The sequence below is a fragment of the Anolis carolinensis genome, chromosome 5, assembly GCF_035594765.1.
Source record: "Anolis carolinensis isolate JA03-04 chromosome 5, rAnoCar3.1.pri, whole genome shotgun sequence".
NCBI lineage: Eukaryota > Metazoa > Chordata > Lepidosauria > Squamata > Dactyloidae > Anolis > Anolis carolinensis.
Window position 1 is genome coordinate 100,991,654 of NC_085845.1, and position 23,043 is coordinate 101,014,696.

At 41.1% G+C, this 23,043-nt stretch overlaps 1 protein-coding gene across 1 annotated transcript in view; it reads left to right on the forward strand.

Annotated features, from left to right (window-relative positions):
* Positions 1 to 23,043, forward strand: part of vwf (von Willebrand factor) — a 197,532-nt gene that overhangs the window by 41,069 nt on the left and 133,420 nt on the right. Inside the window, exons 9-15 of the mRNA XM_062981993.1 lie at positions 617 to 728; positions 1,932 to 1,978; positions 4,779 to 4,915; positions 5,831 to 5,966; positions 7,679 to 7,779; positions 19,462 to 19,657; positions 22,388 to 22,603. Of these exons, the coding sequence (XP_062838063.1) occupies positions 617 to 728; positions 1,932 to 1,978; positions 4,779 to 4,915; positions 5,831 to 5,966; positions 7,679 to 7,779; positions 19,462 to 19,657; positions 22,388 to 22,603 (945 nt within the window). The remainder of the gene's footprint in view (positions 1 to 616; positions 729 to 1,931; positions 1,979 to 4,778; positions 4,916 to 5,830; positions 5,967 to 7,678; positions 7,780 to 19,461; positions 19,658 to 22,387; positions 22,604 to 23,043) is intronic.

Sequence of the window (23,043 nt, forward strand, 5' to 3'; positions counted from 1 at the left end):
GATAAATAAAATATTTCAGATGCAAGTGAGTTGGTTTTAGCTCTTTTCAGTAGAGAGGCAAATAGACGTCTGAATAAACCTCTGAGGATGCCTGCCATAGATGCAGGTGAAATGTTAGGAGAGAATGCTACTGGAACATGGCTATACAGCCCGAAAAACTCACAGCAACCCAGTGATTCTGGCCATGAAAGCCTTTGATAAAAATATTATTCAGTGGTTCTCAACCTGTGGGTCTCCAGGTGTTTTGGCCTACAACTCCCAGAAATCCCAACCAGTTTGCCAGTTGTTAGGATTTCTAGGAGTTAAAGGCCAAAACATCTGGGGACCCACAGGTTGAAAACCACTGGATTGTGTGTGTGTGTATGTATATATATATGTGTGTGTGTGTGTGTGTGTGTGTGTGTGTGTGTGTGTGTGTGTGTATAATCCCAGACCCTTTTAAGATTCACCCACTAATCTCTCCTAGAGAGTCTCATAGAGGTTATAAAAGTTATAATTTATAAGTATTAAAATTTGTTGTATAAAATAAAATAGAAACTGAATTTAGAATGCAGCGCATGCACAGTTCTCAATTTAATCTCTTCTCTCCCCCCTCCCCATTTGGTGGCTTATTTAGAGGGCAAGCTTCTAGATGGAGATGTCTGTGTTGACAGCTCTGAATGTTCCTGCACACATTCTGGCAAGCGTTATGCTCCTGGCTCTTCTGTCTATCAGGACTGCAATTCATGGTAAATATAATAGTGTAATGAAATTGATGAATATTTTCACAAGTCACCAGGGACTGGGGTGTTGGCTCCTTCTATTACATTTCAGACCTTGTATGATTATGCATTAGGAATGTTTTGGGAAATGTGTTGTGAAGCACACAGTGATTTTCAAGGGCTACATATAAATATTCAAGCATGTGTTCATAGAAAAAAAGTTAATACAATAAAACTCATAGGCAATAAAATGTAAAGGACAGAATTGCCACATTTAAAATATGGCACAGAAGATCTCACAGTATTTTGTCAATGCTAAACTATACTTTTAGGGGAGATAGATAATTGGGGTCACTGTTCATTATCTTTTTTGTTTTATTGACATATGCCATGGTAGCAAAAATAAGATATTAGGATTTAGGGTATTACAAGAGGAGAAACTTGTTCTTTTTCCAGAGCTGCTATTAGTTACAGGGAAGATAAACAAGCAATAAAATAACTGGTTGTATAGTAGAGTCTCTCTTATCCAACATAAACAGGCCGGCAGAATGTTGGATAAGCGAATATGTTGGATAATAAGGAAGGATTAAGGAAAAGCCTATTAAACATCAAATTAGGTTATGATTTTATAAGTGAAGCACCAAAACATTATGTTATACAACAAATTTGACAGAAAAAGTAGTTCAATACACAGTAATGCTCTGTAGTAATTACTGTATTTACGAATTTAGCACCAAAATATCATGATGTATTGAAAACATTGACTACAAAAATGTGTTGGATAATCCAGAATGTTGGATAAGCGAGTGTTGGATAAGTGAGACTCTACTGTATTATTATTTTTTTCTCTATGGCTATTGACAATAGAAGGGAGGATTTGTATATTAGTGTGAAACAGAGTTAAACTTCCTTCTCCCACAATGACATTTCTTTGATAGATGTTTAATGCGGGCATAAACTTCCTAGGCTGTATAAATAGGTTTAGTCCTGGTTAGTGCATGGATGGGAGACCACCAATGAATATCAAATGTTGTAGGCAGTATTTCAGAGGAAGAAACTGGTGAAACCATCACTGAGTTATTGGTGTCTAAGAAAAGTCAACAAAATTCATGGGATTGTCATAAGTTGGCAGATGACTTGAAGACTCTCACACACACAACACTGGTACATCATTAGCAAGAGACACTAAATTTGTCCATATATCTAATTTATTAAATTTGTATGTCCCAGTATTTGTAGGCATGGCCTCTGGATCTGTGACAATGAACTCTGCCCAGGTATGTTGATCTTGGGATTGAGAAGGAGCAGTGAATGTATTTCATCTGTTTTACTCAGTGAAGAAACCTGCCTTCTGCCTAATTTTTTAAACATCTGTTTCTACTAGTTATTCAGTCTCTCACTTGTATGTAGTCCCTTTATACTTCAGTATTTTTTATAAGAACTTCTACGTAAGGTGAACTATTATTATTCTAAAGCAGGGGTCCCCAAACTAAGGCCCGGGGGCCGAATGCGGCCCTCCAAGGTCTTTTACCTGGCCCCTGCCCTCAGTTTTATAATATAATATTTTATACCAGTTTTAATAATATAATAGATTGTATATATGTATAATATTGATAATAATATTATCATGTACAATATAATACTAATAATAATCTATATATATATATATATATGAAAGGGTAATGAAATTTCGGCCTAGGACAAAACAACAAAACTCCCAGAAACACTAAACTTGGCAGCACAACCTTTCATCCATGCCTCTACGTTCATACAACAAAAAGAAAAGAAAAATAAAGTCCTAATTAGAGGGAGAGGAATAATTGTTTTTATCCAATTGCTGCCAGTTAGAAGGCTAAGCTCCGCCCACTTGGTCTCCTAGCAACCCACTCAGCCCAGGGGACAGGAAGAGTTAGGCCTCACTTAGGCCTCTTCCACACTGCCTATAAAATACAGATTATCTGATTTGAACTGGATTATATGTCAGTGTAGACTCAAGGCCCTTCCACACAGCTATATAACCCATTTAGAATCTTATATTATCTGCTTTGAACTGGATTATTTTGACTCAACACTGCCATATAATCCACTTCAGTGTGCATTTTATCCAACTGTGTAGAAGGGGCCTCATACTTCGCCACAGCAACGCGTGGCCGGGCACAGCTAGTACCATATAATAATATTAATTATATGTTATTTATTACATATAATATTACAGTATAGTGGTATAGTTCAATATGATGACATATAATGCTAATATTGTGCTATGCTAGTAATATAATATATTGTATGTACATACAGCTGCTCCCAGTCCCCTTTGGGGTGAGAAGGGCGGGATATAAATGTAATAAATAAATGAATAAATAAATAAATAAATAATTTTTGACTTAGGCTCGCCCAAAGTCTGAAATGACTTGAAGGCACACAACAACAACAACAATCCTAATTAACTCGACTATCTCATTGGCTAGAAGCAGGCCCACACTTCCCATTGAAATCCTGATAGTCTTATGTTGGTTAAAATTGTTTTCATTTTTAAATATTGTATTGTTCTTTCATTGTTGTTGCTGTTGCTGTTGTTGTTTTGCTTTACAAATAAGACATTTGCAGTGTGCATAGGAATTTGTTGGGGTTTTTTTCCTTTCAAATTTATTTATTTATTTATTTGCTACATTTATATGCCATCCTTCTCACCCCGAAGGGGACTCAGAGAGGCTTACAAATTAAATTTACATACAATATTATATTATTAGCATAGTACAATACTGGTAATAAATTACTGTATTGTACTGTATCAATATATTGTAATATTATTAGTAATATTACATGTAAAATAAAATATATAATTAATATTATTATATTGTATTATTAGTATTATATCGTATTACAATATAATATTATGAATATTATATGTATATACAATATGTTATAATTATTATATATTATTGTAAATTATATTGTGTGTGTGTATATATATATATATATATATATATATATATACACACACTATATATATATATTGTGTATATACATGTATTATCATACAAATGATAATTCGGCCCCTCAACAGTCTGAAGGATTGTGGACCGGGCCTCTGCTTTAAAAGTTTGAGGACCCCTGTTCTAAAGGGAACTTTAAAGGGCCAAAGCCCAATATATGTTTTTCCTCAGTCCTCAGAAGTAGTGGCCTGAGTGTTTTTCTATGACTCTAGTGACAAGCCTCAATTCCATACTCAGCCATGAAAATTTTGGGTAATTCAAAAGGAGTTGAACTAGATTAGTGGTTCCCAACCTGTGGTCTGTGGAACACCAGTGGTCCCCAAGAACTGAAATATGGTCCGTGGCCTCACAGTTACTACACTGTTGCAACAAGAGCAACTGGTCTCATGAAACACTCTTATAGTGCCAAGGCAATGGGGATGTCAGGAGGGGAGAGGCTGACTACCCATGAAAGGTGCGGTAACAAGCCTCCTGACTGCTGCTTCTCCTCCTCCTTCCTCCCCTGAGTGGAGTCATTCCATGTGGCATCTGGAAGCAGGGGCAACTTGGTGTCTTCGTTTTTAAGCCTGTTCCTGGAATTATTTGGGGTGCTGATTCAGAAAATTGCATTGGATACATCACATCAACTCTAGATTATTAAATATGGTTTTATGTAGGCAAGCACATGGCTACTACTGGATGGCATATGCTCCGTATCAGAAACTAGAGCTGATGTGGTCTATCCAATGCAATTTTCTGAATCAGCACCCCAAATAACCAAACCGAATCTAAAGTTGACCAAAAACTGATTTGTAATCCTTTTGTTACTAATGTTGGAGAGTGGTCCCTGGTCAAAAAAAAAGGTTGGGAACCACTGAACTAGATGGCCCATGTTTTCTCTTCCAACTCTATTATTCTATGAAATAATCTCAACCCAAGAAAACCACACTGAATCTGAAAATGACTTGAAGGCACAGAACAACATCAACACAATGTCTACTTTTGTTTCTGCTTTGCCTTAATAAGAGCAAGATCGTTCTATTTTAAATAGATGCTTTGGTTTGACTTAATTTAAAATCATTTTTCTTCTTTTCCTCCATAGGTGAATGCTTTGTCACTGGCCAATCTCATTTCAAAAGCTTTGACAACAAGCATTTCACATTCAGTGGCATCTGCCATTATGTATTTGCTAGAGATTGTGAGGAGAACAAATTTTCTGTCTTTATAGAGACAGTTCAGGTAATAATAACTTCTGCTACAGTAGAATCTCACTTATCCAAGCTTCACTTATCCAAGGTTCTGTATTCTCCAAGGCAGTCTGCCTTTTAGTAGTCATTGTTTTTGTAGTAAATGTTGCAATGTTTTGGTGCTAAATTCGTAAATACAATAATTACTACATAACATTACTGTGTATTGAACTGTACAGACAAACAAAAAAGGCCACTTAACTACTAATATAATGTGTAAATATTAAAATAAATATAGCTCCTCTACTTCACAGATTTTCACTTATTGCGGGTGGTCTTGAAACGTAACCTCTGCAATAAGTGAGGAAACACTGTCCTCATATTTGCTGATGTGCTGCATGTGTTCCTGCATTGTCTGTCTGGTTTTTGAGTTGACTTTTGGAGGAATGTCAACACTATCAGATCTATGTGTTGATTTGACACAGCATTCTAAGCGTAATTATAAAACAGATGTATATCAATTTTATAACAGTATGGTGGTATAGCTTGGCATCCCATTTCCTTGCCAAGTCCTAATTTCTGAAATTTGCTAATGGAGCTGATAATTTATCTTTGATATATTCTTAGCTCATAACTCCCATCCCATTTCCTTGAAAAAAGGGAATGCCTGTTAAACCAATTTAAATATGTGTAGGTATACCCACATTGATCCCATCTACACTATCGCATAATGTAGTTTCAAACTGCATCAAATGGCAGTGCAGATGGGGCCATTGTCTCATTGAAAATTGTGTTCTTTTGTTGACTGTGATGTTGTTTGATCATATAGGTGCATGTAGCCAGATTTATCAATAATAGTGTTTATTGTGGCAAGATCTAAATTGTTATTAAAACAAATGGTCAGATCCATCACAGGACAGCAAAATTGAAAGAGTAACACTGTTTTAACACCTTGATTTCTCTTTAGTGTGCAGACGATCCTGATGCGGTATGCACCCATTCAGTCTTTGTTCAACTTCAGGATGAGAACTACACTATTAAACTAAAACATGGTGGCGGCATCTCTTTGAATGGGCAGGACATACAACTTCCTTTCATGCAAGGTGAGTCATGTTTCTACTAGTACCCCATATTAGGCCAGAGGGTGCATTTGTTTTCCTATACCAAATAGCCAGATTCCTATATAAGTGGTAGAACAGATGTATTGCATGGGAAAATTCCCACATTCAGTTTCTGATACCTTTAAAGAATCTTGGATGACAATATGGGAAATGGGTTGCTGTGAGTTTTCTGGGCTGTATTGCCATGTTCCAGAAGTATTCTCTCAGAATGTTGGGAAAAAAAACACTCAGAAAATAGGGGAATTCAAGACAGGAAACAATCAGGGCCAACTAACACCTTCCAACAAAGGATTCCCCCAGGCAGGAAGCAGCCAGACTTTGAAGCTGCAAGGCCATTCAATGCTAATCAAGCTGGCCAATTGCAACATTCACACTTGCCTCAGGCAGACAAAAGTTCTTTCTCCCACCCTGGACATTCCATGGATAAAGAATTAGTTAAATCGGATATGGGTGATAGCTCTATCAGAAAAGTTAACTTATAAATTAATATTAGAAAAAGGTAAATTGAAGGAAGATCTATTTGATAAAACTTGGAAACCATTTAGTAGTTTCATGTATAAAAGCAGTGGTGAATGTAAACCACCAAATGTCCAAGAAAGATTGAGGTGGAATATTGTAGAAGTATTAGAATTGACAGTGCTGTATTTTTATAATGCTATGTAAATAATGGGAGAGTTGGGAGGATGTAGATCTGGGAACAGAAGGTGAGATAAGACATTTGTATTATATGTTGTTGAAGGCTTTCATGGCTGGAATCACAGGATTGCTGTGAGCTTTCCGGGCTGTATTCTGGGAATTCCAGACAGGAAACAATCAGGGCCAGCTTGTAACACCTCGTTACAGGATGCCCCCAGGTAGGAAGCAGCCAGGCTGTAAGGCTATTCAATGCTAATCAAGGTGGCCAATTGCAACATTAACACTTGCCTCCAACAGACAAGAGTTATTTCTCCCACCCTGAACATTCCACAGTTCTATAAACCCCATTTGCCTAGGGTTGTTGTATGTCTTTCGGGCTGTGTGGCCATGTTCCAGAAGCATTCTCTCCTGACGTTTCGCCCACATCTATGGCAGGCATCCGCAGGAGAGAATGCTTCTGGAACATGGCCACACAGCCCGAAAGACATACAACAACCCTGTGATCCCGGCCATGAAAGCCTTCGACAACCCATTTGCCTAGTTTCCAACAGACTTCACAACCTCTGAGGATACCTGCCATAGATGTGGGTGAAATGCCAGGAGAGAATGCTTCTGGAACCCAGCCATACAGCCCAGAAAACCCGCAGCAACCCATTCGTATTATGTTTCAAATGTTTAAAGTATTTAATTTAATAAATTAATTAAAAACATTTTGTAAAGAAAAGCAAATGTTGTCAGATGAGTGTATTGCGCATTGTTGAGAAGTCCAGTGTTCATTGCAGGAAAATATGTATGTGAAGACTTGCTTACAATACTACACTATAAAGGCAACATGTATGAAATATAATTTAGATTGTTTCTAAATTGTATGACAAGCAATTGATAATGGATCAACTGCAATAAGTATTTAAAGGTCTTGGTTTTTTTTAAATAGATAAATGCAATAGAATTAACTCAGATTTTGGAATATATTGTGGATACAGTACCAATGCAGATTGCATTTCTCGGGTTATTGTAAGTTTCTCATTCAAATATCTGATCCCTCCCCCCACCTTTAGGAGCTCTCCATATCTGGCACACTGTCATGTCTGCTGTTCGCCTCAGCTATGGAGAGAACATGCAAATTGATTGGGATGGTCATGGAAGTCTTATAATGAAGGTATGATTTTATTTTGGCTACCCTCTTGCCCACATTTGTATAGGTTTTTTTTCATAAGAAAATGTGCCTGAGGCATGCAAAAATTCTAGCTATGTTTTCCTGCCTGCCTTCAAAGTACAACACAGGGCTTTTTCTTTTCTAGAAATTCACCTGTTACTATTGCAGAAATTTAAATAATATTATTTTCTATGTTTTAAATCTACCATTAGAAATTCTGAAGCTTGAACTGAGAGAATCATAGTCTGTAGCTGAGGTCATTTTTTTTTTTACTTTTGTAGGGCTAATTAATTAATAGCGACTTGTCTAACCTATATCAGATACAAAAGGGAAGTAAACAATGATGTTTGATGTTATCATTGTTGTTTATTTTAATAATAATAATAATAATAATAATAATAATAATAATAATAATAATAATAATAATACAGTATTTATTCCGCCCTTCTCATCCCAAAGGGGACTCAGGGTGGATCTCATTATATACATATAGGGCAAACATTCAATGCCCATATACACATAGAACCGAGACAGAGACAGACGCAGAGGCAATTTAACCTTCTCCTGAGGGGATGTTCGATTCTGGCCACAGGGGGGAGCAGCTGCTTCATCATCCATTTCATCATCCAATGACGGCACTTCCTCATTCCAACGTGGTAAATTAGTTAAATTTGCCTCCCCACTTTTATAAGTGGTACCTTATTTCCTACTTGATAGATGCAACTATCTTTCGGGTTGCTAGGTCAGCAACGAGCAGGGGCTATTTTTTATTTTTTTAATTGACGGGTGCTCACCCCGCCACGAGCTGGCCTCGAACTCATGACCTCATGGTCAGAGTGATTTCTTGCAGCAGGCTGCTCACCAGCCTGCACCACAGCCCGGCCCCTTTAGTATTGGAGATTCTGAATAGAGATATTAAATAATAATAATAATAATAATAATAATAATAATAATAATAACAACTGTAAGAGTGTAAGAGTGGAGAACTGTAAGAGCCGAAAAGCTAATCTTCACATGACATGGATTGACTACAAAAAGGCCTTTGACTCACTCCCACACAGCTGGATCATCAAGTGCCTGGATGCCATCGGGATTAGTAAAAACGTTGGCACCTTCATTGAAAACATGATGGAGCACTGGAAAACTGAACTGTTTGTTGGAAATGAAAGTTATGGACTTGTCAACATCAGGAGAGGAATTTTCCAGGGAGACTCATTGTCCCCTCTGCTTTTCATTATTGCCATGATCCCTCTGTCAACAATCTTACAAAAAACAAACATCTAAGAATTCTCACAAAATTTCACATTTGATGTACATGGATGACCTGAAGCTATATGGGAAAACGGAAACTGAAATCCAATCTCTGACCAACACTGTCCGAATTTTTAGCACTGATATCAACATGGAGTTTGGTTTGGACAAATGTTCGACAGTGGCATTGAAGAAGGGAAAAATAATTGAAAGTGAGGGCATCAATATGCCCAATGGCCAAACAATAAGGTGTCACCAGCCAGAGGCCTATAAATATCTGGGCATATTACAGCTGGACAACATCAAGCATGAACATGTGAAAACTGTGGTCAGTAAAGAATACACACAAAGGGTCAGAAAAATTCTCAAAAGCAAGCTCAATGGAGGCAACACCATCAAGGCCATAAACACCTGGGCCATACCTGTCATAAGATATACTGCTGGCATTATAAACTGGACACAGATGGAACTGGACCATTTGGACAGAAAAACAAGAAAACTTATGACCATTCATCATTCACTGCACCCTCGCAGTGATGTTGACCGGCTGTATCTGCCTAGAAGATCAGGGGGCAGAGGACTCTTGCAAGTAAAACAAGCAGTCAAAGAAGAAGAACATGCCCTGGCAGAATATGTAAAACAAAGTGAAGAACCTGCTTTGATTGAAGTCAAAAATCAGAAACTCCTCAAAGCACAGCAGACAAAAAACCAGTACAAGAAAACCGCACTACAAACTAGAGCTGACAGCTGGCACAACAAAACACTGCATGGAAAGTTCCTTGACAAAATGGAAGGAAAAGCTGATAAAGAGAAGACCTGGCTCTGGCTCACGAATGGGACCCTGAAGAAGGAGACAGAAGGCCTGATCCTTGCAGCCCAGGAGCAAGCCATCAGAACAAATGCAATCAAGGCCAAGATCGAAAAATCAGCTGATGACCCAAAGTGCAGACTGTGCAAGGAAACCGATGAAACCATTGATCATATCCTCAGCTGCTGTAAGAAAATTGCACAGACAGACTACAAACAGAGGCACAACTATGTGGCCCAAATGATTCATTGGAACCTATGCCTCAAGTATCACCTCCCTGCAGTTAAGAACTGGTGGGATCACAAACCTGCAAAGGTTGTGGAAAATGAACACGCAAAGATACTGTGGGACTTCCGAATCCAGACTGACAAAGTTCTGGAACACAACACACCAGACATCACAGTTGTGGAAAAGAACAAGGTTTGGATCATTGATGTTGCCATCCCAGGTGACAGTCGCATTGAAGAAAAACAACAGGAAAAACTCAGCCGCTATCAGGACCTCAAGATTGAACTTCAAAGACTCTGGCAGAAACCAGTGCAGGTGGTCCCAGTGGTGATGGGCACACTGGGTGCCGTGCCAAAAGATCTCAGCCGGCATTTGGAAACAATAGACATTGACAAAATTACGATCTGCCAACTGCAAAAGGCTACCTTACTGGGATCTGCACGCATCATCCGAAAATTCATCACACAGTCCTAGACACTTGGGAAGTGTTCGACTTGTGATTTTGTGAACCGAAATCCAGCATATCTATCTTGTTTGCTGTGTCATACAACGTCGTTGTGTCAATAATAATAATAATAATAAACAACTTTATTTGTTTCTCGCCACCTCCCTGGAGGGACTCGGGGCATCTCACAGGATGCACGCAGTAGTGAAACACAATACAAATACAATAGAATACAAAGAGGTAAAATTAATAACAATTAAAATTAACCCCACTACACATAAAACAGCGATAAAACCCCTATCAGTTAAAAATACTAAAAAACCCGACAAGCAATAAAATAGCAGCTGTGTACAATATCTGTCCTCATAAAATGCACAGTGATCACTCAGTAAGTCATCAAATATAGTGACCAAAAAGATGTGGTCTTGAAGACAGGCTGAACCTGAAGCATATAGTGCTTTATAGATGGCGAAATGGGGCAAACCCTTGTGCCGGCTGGACTGCTGACCTGAAGGTTGCCGGTTTGAATCTGCGAGACTGGGTGAGCTCCCGTCTGTCAGTTCTCAGCAGGATGGTAACACACCCGGGCATCCTCTGGGCAACGTCTTTGTAGATGGCCAATTTTCTCACACCAGAAGTGACTTGCAATATGTTCTCAGGTCACTTCTGACATGATTAAAAAAACCCTGCACTTTGAATTGCGCCCAGAAACTTGTCAGCAACCAGTGGAGTTTAGTAGGGGCATAGTATGCTCCCTATAGCTAGCTTTTTATCATTAGGAAAAACAAAAAGGTTAAAAAGGTTAAAAAGTAATTATACAGATTTAGTGCATTTGTGAATGATCTAATGATTATCCTGACAAATCCATTTGAAAGTGCCAGAAGATTTATTGTAACTTTTTAAAAATTGGGCATTTGGCTGTCTTAACAGTGAAAAAACAAAAGCATTATGCAGTTAGCCCTTTCTGCATCCACAGATTCAACCATCCATGGTGTGAAGACCATTCACCCCCATCTCCCAAAAAGTAAACCTTGATTTTGCTATTTGGAACAAAGCCCCAGTACTGGAACAAAGCCCCAGTGGACACCAAGAACCCACTGCAATTATAATACAAATTAACTTTTAACAGTTATTCTTTTTTAAACTGTGGAAATTTTACCTCTGCTGTATATACCTGTTATCTAATCATATTTAATCATTTGCTCAGAGTGTGAACTAATTGTTGGTTAAAATTTAAGTGCTGCTGATGTCAAGGACAGAACGCCACAAGATTCAAAGTAACAGAGTTTATTAGATTACAGAACTCAAAAATGCCCGTAAAACACAAGGGCCAGGCAGTTTTTGCCTTTAGGAGCAAAAAGGGGCAAAAGTAAATGTTCAAAAGATAAACCGGATTAAACCGGAGTTTAATCCGGGTAAAAACAAACTGCTTGCGTCAGCCTGGGTATAAACGAAACGAAAGCCAAGGAACAAAAGATACAAAGAATGCAACTAATTGGCAGCAGATTCCTCTCTGCTGCCAACACTGTGCTTAGAGTAACTTGCGTCGCTCCCCCACACACACAGCAGACAGGATCTCCAACACGAGTAAATCAGCCAAGGATTGTAGCAGTTGAGTAGACCAGTTCCGTTCCGTAGATCAAAGCCAGAAGCAGACGTTTGTAGTTTTTCCAAGTCCAAGAAGGGGGGAAGACAAGCCGTGGTCAGTTCAGTCCGAGTTCTCAAAGCAGGAGATGGCGTCCGTCAAGAAGACGACGGAAGGTCAAGCTAATAAGAGTAAGCACAGGTTTGCACAAACAAATGCCCACACAATCCCTCCCGCCGTCTGACCCTGGATTCCAATCAACTTACGTCACAGCACAGGAAAGCACACAAGTCTTCAGGGAAGCGTCCCACACACACACGGATCCCAAGCGTTTGCCCAGATTACCTTGCCCAACGCAATTTGCAATTGCTCTCAAGCCCCATTTTATGCCAGTTACAAATCTTCATCACTGTCAGCTGTCCTCGTTAACCCGGGCGTTTCCTCATCACTTTCCTCGTCAGAGCTGGAACACCTCTGACTACGCCCAACAGCATCTCCAGCTGTGGATCCCGTCCCATCCCTCCAGCTAAACCATGGGTCTAATCCTGAAGGTCCCCATTCATCTTCTGTCCCATCATGGCCAGTGGCACCCACTTCCTCCCTTACCCGAGTCCAATCCATCTCATCCTCCTCTGAGCTAACCAGCCCCTCCTCCATTCTCTCCGTAAACCCTTCGAAAGACTCCTCGTCAGATGGTGCTGCAAATATGTCTCGCAGTCTTTTTCTCTCTCGCTCCTCGAGAGTATCTGACTCTCGAGGAGTCTTACGCCCACGTCTGTCAGTAACAGAGCCATGAGGCTCAATCATAACACTATCCCCTCTCACAAAGGCCTCCTCCCCCGATGGCGGAGAAGTGGCAGCGATACCCTCCGCTATAGCACCACGACGACTAGAGGTATCAAGTTTCAACAGCGAACGATGAAAGACTGGATGGACCTTTAAACTAGACGGTAAACGCAAACGAAACGCAACAGAAGAAATCTTTTTAACGATAGGAAAGGGACCCAAATACCGAGGCGCAAACTTTCCCCCAGCCTGTTTAATATGTTTGGAAGATAACCACACCAAATCCCCTTCTTCCAACTCCTCCCCTGCCTGCCTGTGGCGGTCAGCCTGAGTCTTCTGCGTTGCCTTAGCTTCCAACAGTAAGCGACGGGCAACATCATGCAATGCAGCCATTTCCGAAGAGCGGTACACAGGGTCCGAAGAGACCACATTGGTCGACGGCGCCACACCTCCCCGTGGGTGAAAACCATAAGTTAGCTCAAATGGCGTATGCTGACTAGACGTGTGCACCGCATTGTTGTAAGCAAATTCCGCCACCGGTAACCACTTTACCCAAGCCGTGGGTTGATCTAAACAAAAACAACGCAGATACTGCTCTAAGAGCCCATTAACCCGTTCCGACTGTCCATCCGTTTGCGGATGGAAAGCTGAAGACACGTTTAACTTAGTCCCCAAACACTCATGGAAGTGTTTCCAAAAGCGTGACACAAATTGCGGAGCCCTATCTGAAATAATCACCTCGGGTGCTCCGTGCAAACGATAGATGTGCTTTGTAAATAGTAAGGCCAACGTAGGGGCCGCCGGAATGGTTGAACAAGGAATAAAATGAGCCAGTTTACTAAATAAATCCACCACCACCCAAATACAAGTATAACCCCCAGACTTAGGCAAATCTGAAATAAAATCCATGGAAATGATTTGCCATGGCCTCTCCGGAACAGGTAAAGACGATAACAACCCTCTAGGGCGCCCAACAGGCGTCTTACTCTGCTGACAAACGGCGCAGCTGTCACAAAAGCGCAGAATGTCTTGCCGCATCTTTGGCCACCAGTAGCTCCTGGTGATAAGCTGTACGGTCTTGAACCTGCCAAAGTGCCCAGCCATGGGTTCGTCATGGTGGGCTCTAATCACCTCCAACCTGAGGGTCCCTACTGGTACGTAAACCTGCCCCCTACGCACCAATACCCCGTCTTGATCCTGGAGATGCGACAGTATGGTACGGTTACCTGCAGAGAGCAGCATCAGTTGCTCCTGAGTCCACACATCATCCTTCTGAGCCTCAAGGATCTGGTCATGTAACCCAAGCTCATTATCTACAACACACAGAGAGGCAGTAGGCAAGATGGTCTGACATACTACCTGCTCATTGGTCTTAAATTCCGGCTTGCGGGATAAAGCATCGGCCCGCAAGTTTGCCTTCCCCTCCACGAACTGCACCTTGAAGTTAAACCTGGAGAAAAACAAAGCCCAGCGGATTTGACGCTGGTTTAACTTCTTTGCTGTTTGCAAGTGCTCTAAGTTCTTGTGATCAGATCTGACCACGATCTGGTGCCGTGCCCCTTCAAGCCAGTGCCGCCACACCTCAAACGCCACCTTAATCGCCAACAACTCCTTCTCCCATATGGTATAGTTCTGCTCGAAGGGTGTTAGTTGCCGCGAGTAAAATCCACAGGGACGCAAGGTCCCTGAGGAATCCTTCTGAGACAATACAGCCCCCAACGCGTAGCTAGAAGCGTCCGCTTCTACCACGAACGGTCTGTCAACATCAGGATGGGTTAGTATGTTGTCCGATTGAAAACTAGACTTTAGTTGTAGAAACGCCTCGTGAGCTTCCCGCCCCCACACAAATGGCTGTTTCTTGCGCAGAAGCTGCGTCAAAGGTACCGTGAGCTTTGCAAAATTCGGAATAAACTCCCGGTAGTAATTAGCGAAACCCAAGAACCTTTGTACATCCTTCTTAGTCTTCAGCTCCTGCCATGAGTTGACGGCGTCAACCTTATGTGGGTCCATTTTAAGTTCCCTACCTGACACTACATGACCTAGGAACTCCACTTCAGGCACATGAAAGACGCACTTGGAAGCCTTGGCGAAAAGCCCATTAGCCCGCAGTCGGTGCAGAACCTGCTTGACATGTTGACGATGTTCTTTCTCGTCCTTAGAAAAAATCAAGATATCATCCAAATAAATCACTAAAAATTGATCAATTAGGTCCCTGAACACATCGTTCATGAACCTCTGGAATACCGCAGGAGCATTACAAAGCCCAAAAGGCATGACTCGGAACTCGTGGCATCCGAAACACGTGTTAAATGCCGTCTTCCATTCATCCCCTTCCCGTATACGGATTAAGTTATAGGCCCCCCGCAGGTCAAGCTTGGTAAAGACCTTAGCCCCTTGCACCCTTGATAACAGTTCCGAGATTAAAGGGAGCGGGTACCTATCCCGAATGGTGTATTTGTTTAGGATCCGATAGTCACAGACCAGCCTAAGTTCCCCAGTCTTTTTGGCTACAAAGAATACTGGTGCCGCAGTTGGAGAACTAGATGGGCGAATAAACCCCTTGGCTAAATTTTCATCTAGAAACTCCCGCAAAGCTTGCCTTTCCGGTACAGTCAAGGCATACAGCCTCCCTGCTGGCAGTTTCGCACCTTCTGCCAACTTGATGGCGCAATCATATGGCCTGTGCGGTGGTAATTTGTCCGCTTCTCTTTTACAAAATACATCAGAGAACTCCCCATACTCAGCAGGCACTCCCTCCATATCAGAATGAGTAACATTTAGAGTGCAACAATCCTGCCTCTTTAAGATCACTTTACGTGTTGCCCAATCTACTTGTGGGTTTACTACAGCTAGCCAATCCATCCCCAGGATCACATCATATCTAGGCAAGCTCGTAATATCCCACACAAACGTTCCCGTTACTCCCTGCACCTCCCACGTTACTGCTGAGGTTTCATGGTTAACCACCCCAGTCTCCAGCAGTCTCCCATCTGCTCCTTCCACCCACACGTCGCATGCCTTGCGCACTCTAGGAATGCCATGCTTCTTAGCAAACTCAATATCTACATAGGAGACCGTAGCCCCTGAGTCCAGCAGTGCCAAAGTAGAAACAAGTTCCCTTCCCCCAACAGATAATGTAATGGGTACGAAAACATGCTTCCTCCCCTCAGTTGACTGCTTGAGGAGCCCTAGTGCGTTGGACTCACGTCGCACTAGGGCTGGCCTTTTCCCGAAAGCTGGGAAGGTTTCACATTACAATTTTTGGCAAAATGCCCAGCATTCCCACAGTACAAACACAAGCCCAGCTGCCTCCTACGGCTCTTTTCCTCTGTAGACAGCTTTTTAAAGACCCCAAGCTCCATGGGCTCTTCCCCCATCACCACAGGTGCCCTGGTTACATGCATGGGTGGCGCACACATTGCTTTTGAGTGTTTACGAGCCTCGAACCTTGCGTCTAAACGCAGCACCTTAGCTACTAAGGCGTCCCAGCTTTCAGCCGGCTCCAAGCGTGCTAATTCATCCTGGAGCATATCACTTAACCCGGCAGTAAATAAAAGCATGAATGCATTTTCCCCCCAATCCAGCTGGTGGCGATACAGGTTAAACTTATTTAAGTAATCCAAAACAGTCCCCTTTCCCTGTTTCAACCGATACAGAGCCCACCCAGCGTTCTCCGTGCGGAGAGGATCCCCAAAAGTATCAGTTAACAACTTTTTGAAATTATTCAAATTGTCCTTGACTGGGTCATTTCCCAAAATTAAATTAGTGGCCCATTGTCCTGCGGGACCGGTCAACAAACTCAAAATAAAGGCCACCTTGCTAGTGTCTGTAGGAAAAGCATGAGCACTGAGCTGAGAAAAATAAAGCTCCACTTGTGCCAAAAAGGTTGGCAACTTGCACCTGGTTCCGTCAAAGCGTTCAGGAGTCAAAACATGTCCTTTCACAGCCTGAGCTGTTTGGCTAACGGTAAAAGCCGTTTGCAATTGGTCTACTTTGGCCCGTAACTCATCCATCGTCTTCCTGACGGGTTTATTGCTGCAATAAACTTTTTATGGGCGTTGGGCAATCTGTCAAGGACAGAACGCCACAAGATTCAAAGTAACAGAGTTTATTAGATTACAGAACTCAAAAATGCCCGTAAAACACAAGGGCCAGGCAGTTTTTGCCTTTAGGAGCAAAAAGGGGCAAAAGTAAATGTTCAAAAGATAAACCGGATTAAACCGGAGTTTAATCCGGGTAAAAACAAACTGCTTGCGTCAGCCTGGGTATAAACGAAACGAAAGCCAAGGAACAAAAGATACAAAGAATGCAACTAATTGGCAGCAGATTCCTCTCTGCTGCCAACACTGTGCTTAGAGTAACTTGCGTCGCTCCCCCACACACACAGCAGACAGGATCTCCAACACGAGTAAATCAGCCAAGGATTGTAGCAGTTGAGTAGACCAGTTCCGTTCCGTAGATCAAAGCCAGAAGCAGACGTTTGTAGTTTTTCCAAGTCCAAGAAGGGGGGAAGACAAGCCGTGGTCAGTTCAGTCCGAGTTCTCAAAGCAGGAGATGGCGTCCGTCAAGAAGACGACGGAAGGTCAAGCTAATAAGAGTAAGCACAGGTTTGCACAAACAAATGCCCACACAATCCCTCCCGCCGTCTGACCCTGGATTCCAATCAACTTACGTCACAGCACAGGAAAGCACACAAGTCTTCAGGGAAGCGTCCCACACACACACGGATCCCAAGCGTTTGCCCAGATTACCTTGCCCAACGCAATTTGCAATTGCTCTCAAGCCCCATTTTATGCCAGTTACAAATCTTCATCACTGTCAGCTGTCCTCGTTAACCCGGGCGTTTCCTCATCACTTTCCTCGTCAGAGCTGGAACACCTCTGACTACGCCCAACAGCATCTCCAGCTGTGGATCCCGTCCCATCCCTCCAGCTAAACCATGGGTCTAATCCTGAAGGTCCCCATTCATCTTCTGTCCCATCATGGCCAGTGGCACCCACTTCCTCCCTTACCCGAGTCCAATCCATCTCATCCTCCTCTGAGCTAACCAGCCCCTCCTCCATTCTCTCCGTAAACCCTTCGAAAGACTCCTCGTCAGATGGTGCTGCAAATATGTCTCGCAGTCTTTTTCTCTCTCGCTCCTCGAGAGTATCTGACTCTCGAGGAGTCTTACGCCCACGTCTGTCAGTAACAGAGCCATGAGGCTCAATCATAACAGCTGAGGCATAATGTGATTCCAACCCCTTCTAAACTGTACTTGATTTAATGCTTCTGTGGCTCCATCTACACTTCCACTATAATGAAGCTTGAACTGCACTATATGGCCAATGTAGACTTATATAATGCAGTTTAACTTCATTGAATTGGATTATATGACCATGCAATGCAGTTCAATTTGTATTATAGTGGCAGTATAGATGAAGCCTCTGGCCTCTTTCACATTGTCATGTAAAATTATCTGCTTTAACTGGATTATATGGCAGTGTAGACTCATATAAGTGGCCCCTGGTGGCACAGCGGGTTAAACCACTGAGCTGCTGAACTTGCTGACTGAAAGCTAGAGATCCTGCATTGAGCATGTGGTATGACTTCGTGGTCATTGAAGCCCCTTCCAACTCTATGATTTTATTATTCCTGTCTATGAGGAGGGTGAGAACCCCCAGTGATGCAGTGGGTTAAAGCACTGAGTTGCAGAATTTGCTGACCGAAAGGTCGGCAGTTCGAATCTGGGGAGCGGGGGGAGCTCCCGCTTTTAGGCCCAGCTTCTGCCAACCTAGCAGTTGGAAAACATGCAATCATGCCAGCCACATAACCTAGGAGGTGTCTATGGACAACACCAGCTCTTTGGCTTAGAAATGGAGATGAGCACCAACCCCCAGAGTAGGACTCGACTAGGACTTGTCAGGGGGAAACCTTTACCTTTAAACTGTGGATTATCTGCTTTGAGAATCTAAATTATATAGCAGTGTAGATAGGGCCTCTGTCAGAGGGCAGTGATAGTACATATACTTGTGAAAGAGCCCAGTTTCAAATAGACCTCTTGCTGAGTTGATAAATAGTAAGATTTTTTATAAAAAAAAACCTAACAAAACATAGTGTGACTTTTAAGAAGGCTTTCATAAGCAATGCTCACTTAATAATCTGGGTCATTGGGTTTGCATTATTTGTATTTATGCCTATTTTTTAAAAGCACCCTGATTTTTGTTGCTTGCAAGCGAAATAGCATCGAAATATAAAGATTCTAATTTGATAACAACAATGTAAATCATAAAAAAATGAAGTTCTTATTTCCTGTATTCAGGCCATGTTTAGCTAGACAACTCTATGATTCCGTAAACACACTTAAGTTTTCAATCATGGTCTGTGACTTTTATTTTATATAGATACACCCTTGGTTTACTGGATTTATTCTTGAATTAATTCATGGTAGGGAATGTCTGGCCCTACAGATGTTGTTGGATTGCCAGTCTTACAATCTTTAGTCAGGATAGCCAGCATTAATGGGAGTGGATTCCCGACTTCTGAAATAAATTAATAACAATAATTTAAAACATTGCAAAATAATAACTTATGTCTCTTCAGTTGTCTTCAGAATATACTGAACGGACTTGTGGCTTATGTGGTAATTACAATGGCGATCAAGGAGATGATTTTCTGACACCTTCTGGCCTTGTCGAAACCCGTGTTGAAGACTTTGGAAATTCCTGGAAGCTTAAAGGAGATTGCCAAGATTTGCAGAAACAAGACAGCAATTCCTGCAGTCTCAGCCCTCAGTTAGGTAAAGGCGCTTACAACTGAGCTAAACTATGAAGGATAGTATTACATTAATTTTTTTCCAGCATAATAATACCAATTAAATGCAGCAAACAACATATGAAAGATCTAAAAATATTATTTTGGCACAAACTTTATTGGAGTAGTATTATCTTCATTGCATGCATTACATTAAGTGGTCTACAGAAAACATCAAACTGTAATAAACTTCAGCACTCTTCCACTGATAGCTCCCAGCAATCACAACTCAACTCCCCCCATCCCCAGATATGCTTATTTGTCAGATAGCAATTTTAGGTGGATGCAGCACTGATCTTAAGTTTTACTATATGACAGTTAAATTACGTTTTAGCTCCTTGGATGCCCTGCAAAGTTGGTCACCAGCAGCCGCTTGGCTTTCAAGGGTGGCCAGCCACTGGTTTACTTGTGCCCAACACTGAAATGATTGGTTTAGGTTGGTGTCAGATTTATGGATGCTTGAGGCTTCTGAAGTATCCATAAGTGAGGTCTATTCCAGAAAAGCCACAGGGAATCTTTGCTAATAGGTGCTAATTAGTTGTTTCTAATTTGTAGAAATAACATAATGTGGGGAAGGACCATAATTTTAATTATAGTTGTGCTTCAAGATTAAAACTACCTCAACAAATAAGATATCTGGACTTAAAATCTGAAAACCAGTTTCAACAAGGATAAAGGAAAGGTAATTATCCTGTCTGAAACAAAAATGAAATGCACACATATAGTGTCACATGCACACAAGTGAAGTGTGCATTTATTTATTTATTTATTTATTTAATAAATAAGTGTCAAGTGACACTTCACTTGAAATCAGTACATGTGAAAGAGATCTCGGAGTCTTAGGGCCCTTCCACACAGCCATATAACCCAGAATATCAAGGCACATAATCAACAGTATCAGCTTTGAACTGGGAGATCTGAGTCCACATTACCATACAGTCCAATGTGGATTTTATACAGCTGTGTATAAGATAAACACGAGGCAACAAACTTTCATGTATAATGAAGCACTTTCCTTTTTATCATTTTTGACCATGGGCTATCACCCAATATTACATGAATTAGTTTTCTTACAGTACAGAGTGTGTATTTGGCTATGTATGACTTTCCCTTGTCTAATGCATAACAAATTACAGGAGAATGAGATCACTCTTATCCATTATTCCCAATATTTAACACTCAGTTGACCAGTTCTATTCTCTTTCTGTGGGCTCCTCTAATTCTTGGAGGACGAACTATCAAGAAAGCAAGTGAGGAATTCATTGGATTTTGCTTTCTTGTCAGAGTTTGAGTTCCAACAAATATCAGAATGGTTGAAGTTTCTCTTTTATAAATGTTTGGTCATTTCATCTAGGAACACATCATTCAAATCTTCAGTCTGATTTGGGCATCTATAGTACAGTCTCCCAATGATCTTCCTGTTGTTTATCACCCTTTTAATTTTATAAATATTCTATCAACCTGTTTTTCATCCTTTAAGTTGTGGATCCTGGTGCACACATTATTTATATATACTCTTGCTTCTCCTCTATTACTTTTTGGCCTATTTCTTTGGAATAAGTTGATTTTCCTCTGTTGCTACAACCTACCTAATTTTGATGATGTCTATGAAATCATATTTATCTTTCAGTATTAAGAATTCAAATTCACCTTGTTTTATTTCTCATGTCCTGTGCATTAGTGCACAGACATCTGAGACTATAAATAATTATCTCCAGCTTCTTCCTAGTCTTTGTTTTCATCAATTTTGGGTTTCTTGTACCAGCACTTCCATTTCCCCTTTATCATTGACGTTATTGTCCCTAGTGCCTTTGGGTTGCTATTCACCCATCCACCCCAGTATCACTCAGTTGTAGGTTGTGTTTATACTTCTAAGTTCTGGTGCTAATTAAACAATTATTATTATTATTATTAATGACTATAAAACTAATCTTGTACTCTTACTATTACATAAATAACATATAATGTGATTCAAGTTATCCATTAATGTCCACATTTTGTTATGGCTTGCTGATAATAACCAAAGGAAATTAGAAGGAATTCCTTCTAAAAGTGCCAAATGGAAAAACTGGTCTGTTTACTATTTAGCTATGTCTCAAGTGCATCAGCAATTCTTTCAGTGCACAAGGTTATAATGTAAAAATATGTTAGCATTTTAATTATACCAGCAAAGCTGACCCACATTTGCTGAGTTGGGTTGCTGTCAGTTTTCTGGGCTGTATGGCCCAAGGAGCCCCAGTGGCGAAGTGTGTTAAAGCTCCTGAACTTGCAGACCGAAAGGAATGAGTGCCCGCTGTTAGCCCCAGCTCCTGCCAACCTAGCAGTTCGAAAATGCAAATGTGAGTAGATCAATAGGTACCGCTTCGGCGGGAAGGTAACGGTGCTCCATGCGGTCATGCTGGTCACATGACCTTGAAGGTGTCTACGGACAATGCCGGCTCTTTGGCTTAGAAATGGAGATGAGCATCAACCCCCAGAGTCAGACATGATGACTTAACGTCAGGGGAAACCTTTACCTTTACTTTTATGGCCATGTTCCGGAATCATTCTCTTCTGACATTTCGCCCACATCTACAGCAGGCATCCTCAGAGGTTGCTAAGTTGTTAGCTGCCAGAACACTGTTTTCTTTCTGATTACGACTGTTCCTGTTTCTCTCTGTAGCAGTTGGTGTTAATGTGTTAATAAAATAATATTTTGAATTTGTTATCACTTTAGCCAAGTTTGCGGAGAACTCCTGTTCATTGCTGTTATCTCTGCTGTTTCAACCATGCCATGACAAAGTTGATCCTTCTCCATACATCAAGAATTGCCACTTCGATGTCTGTTCCTGTTCGGATGGCAAGGACTGTTTATGTGCTGCTGTCTCCACCTATGCCCTGGCTTGTGCTCGCAGAAATGTTCTCATAAATTGGAGGAAGCTAGATTTTTGTGGTATGTTTGTCAAAATACAATGTTAATAGAATCCCTGGTGTAATTCTTCATTTGGCCCCAGGTTTTGCTGTAATATTTGTGTATTAATATATAATGTAGATAGATGATTGTGCAATGCTGAAGACCTTCTTCCCAATTTAAAGGTCAGTGATTTTTGAACTGGGAAGAAAACTGAATATATATACAGTATGGCAATGAGATAAAAGTCAGTTATTACATGTGCAAAATATTTTATTTCCCCCCCCCCAAAAAAGTCCTGGTTATAATTTTTATGATTTATGAATGCATTTTTTATCATGTCAGAAGCGACTTGAGAACATACTGCAAGTAGTTTCTGATGTGAAAGAATTGGCCATCTACGGAGATGTTGCCCAGTGGATGCCCGGATGTGTTGCTGGGAGACTTCTTTCATGTCCCTGCAAGCTAGAGCTGGCAGATGA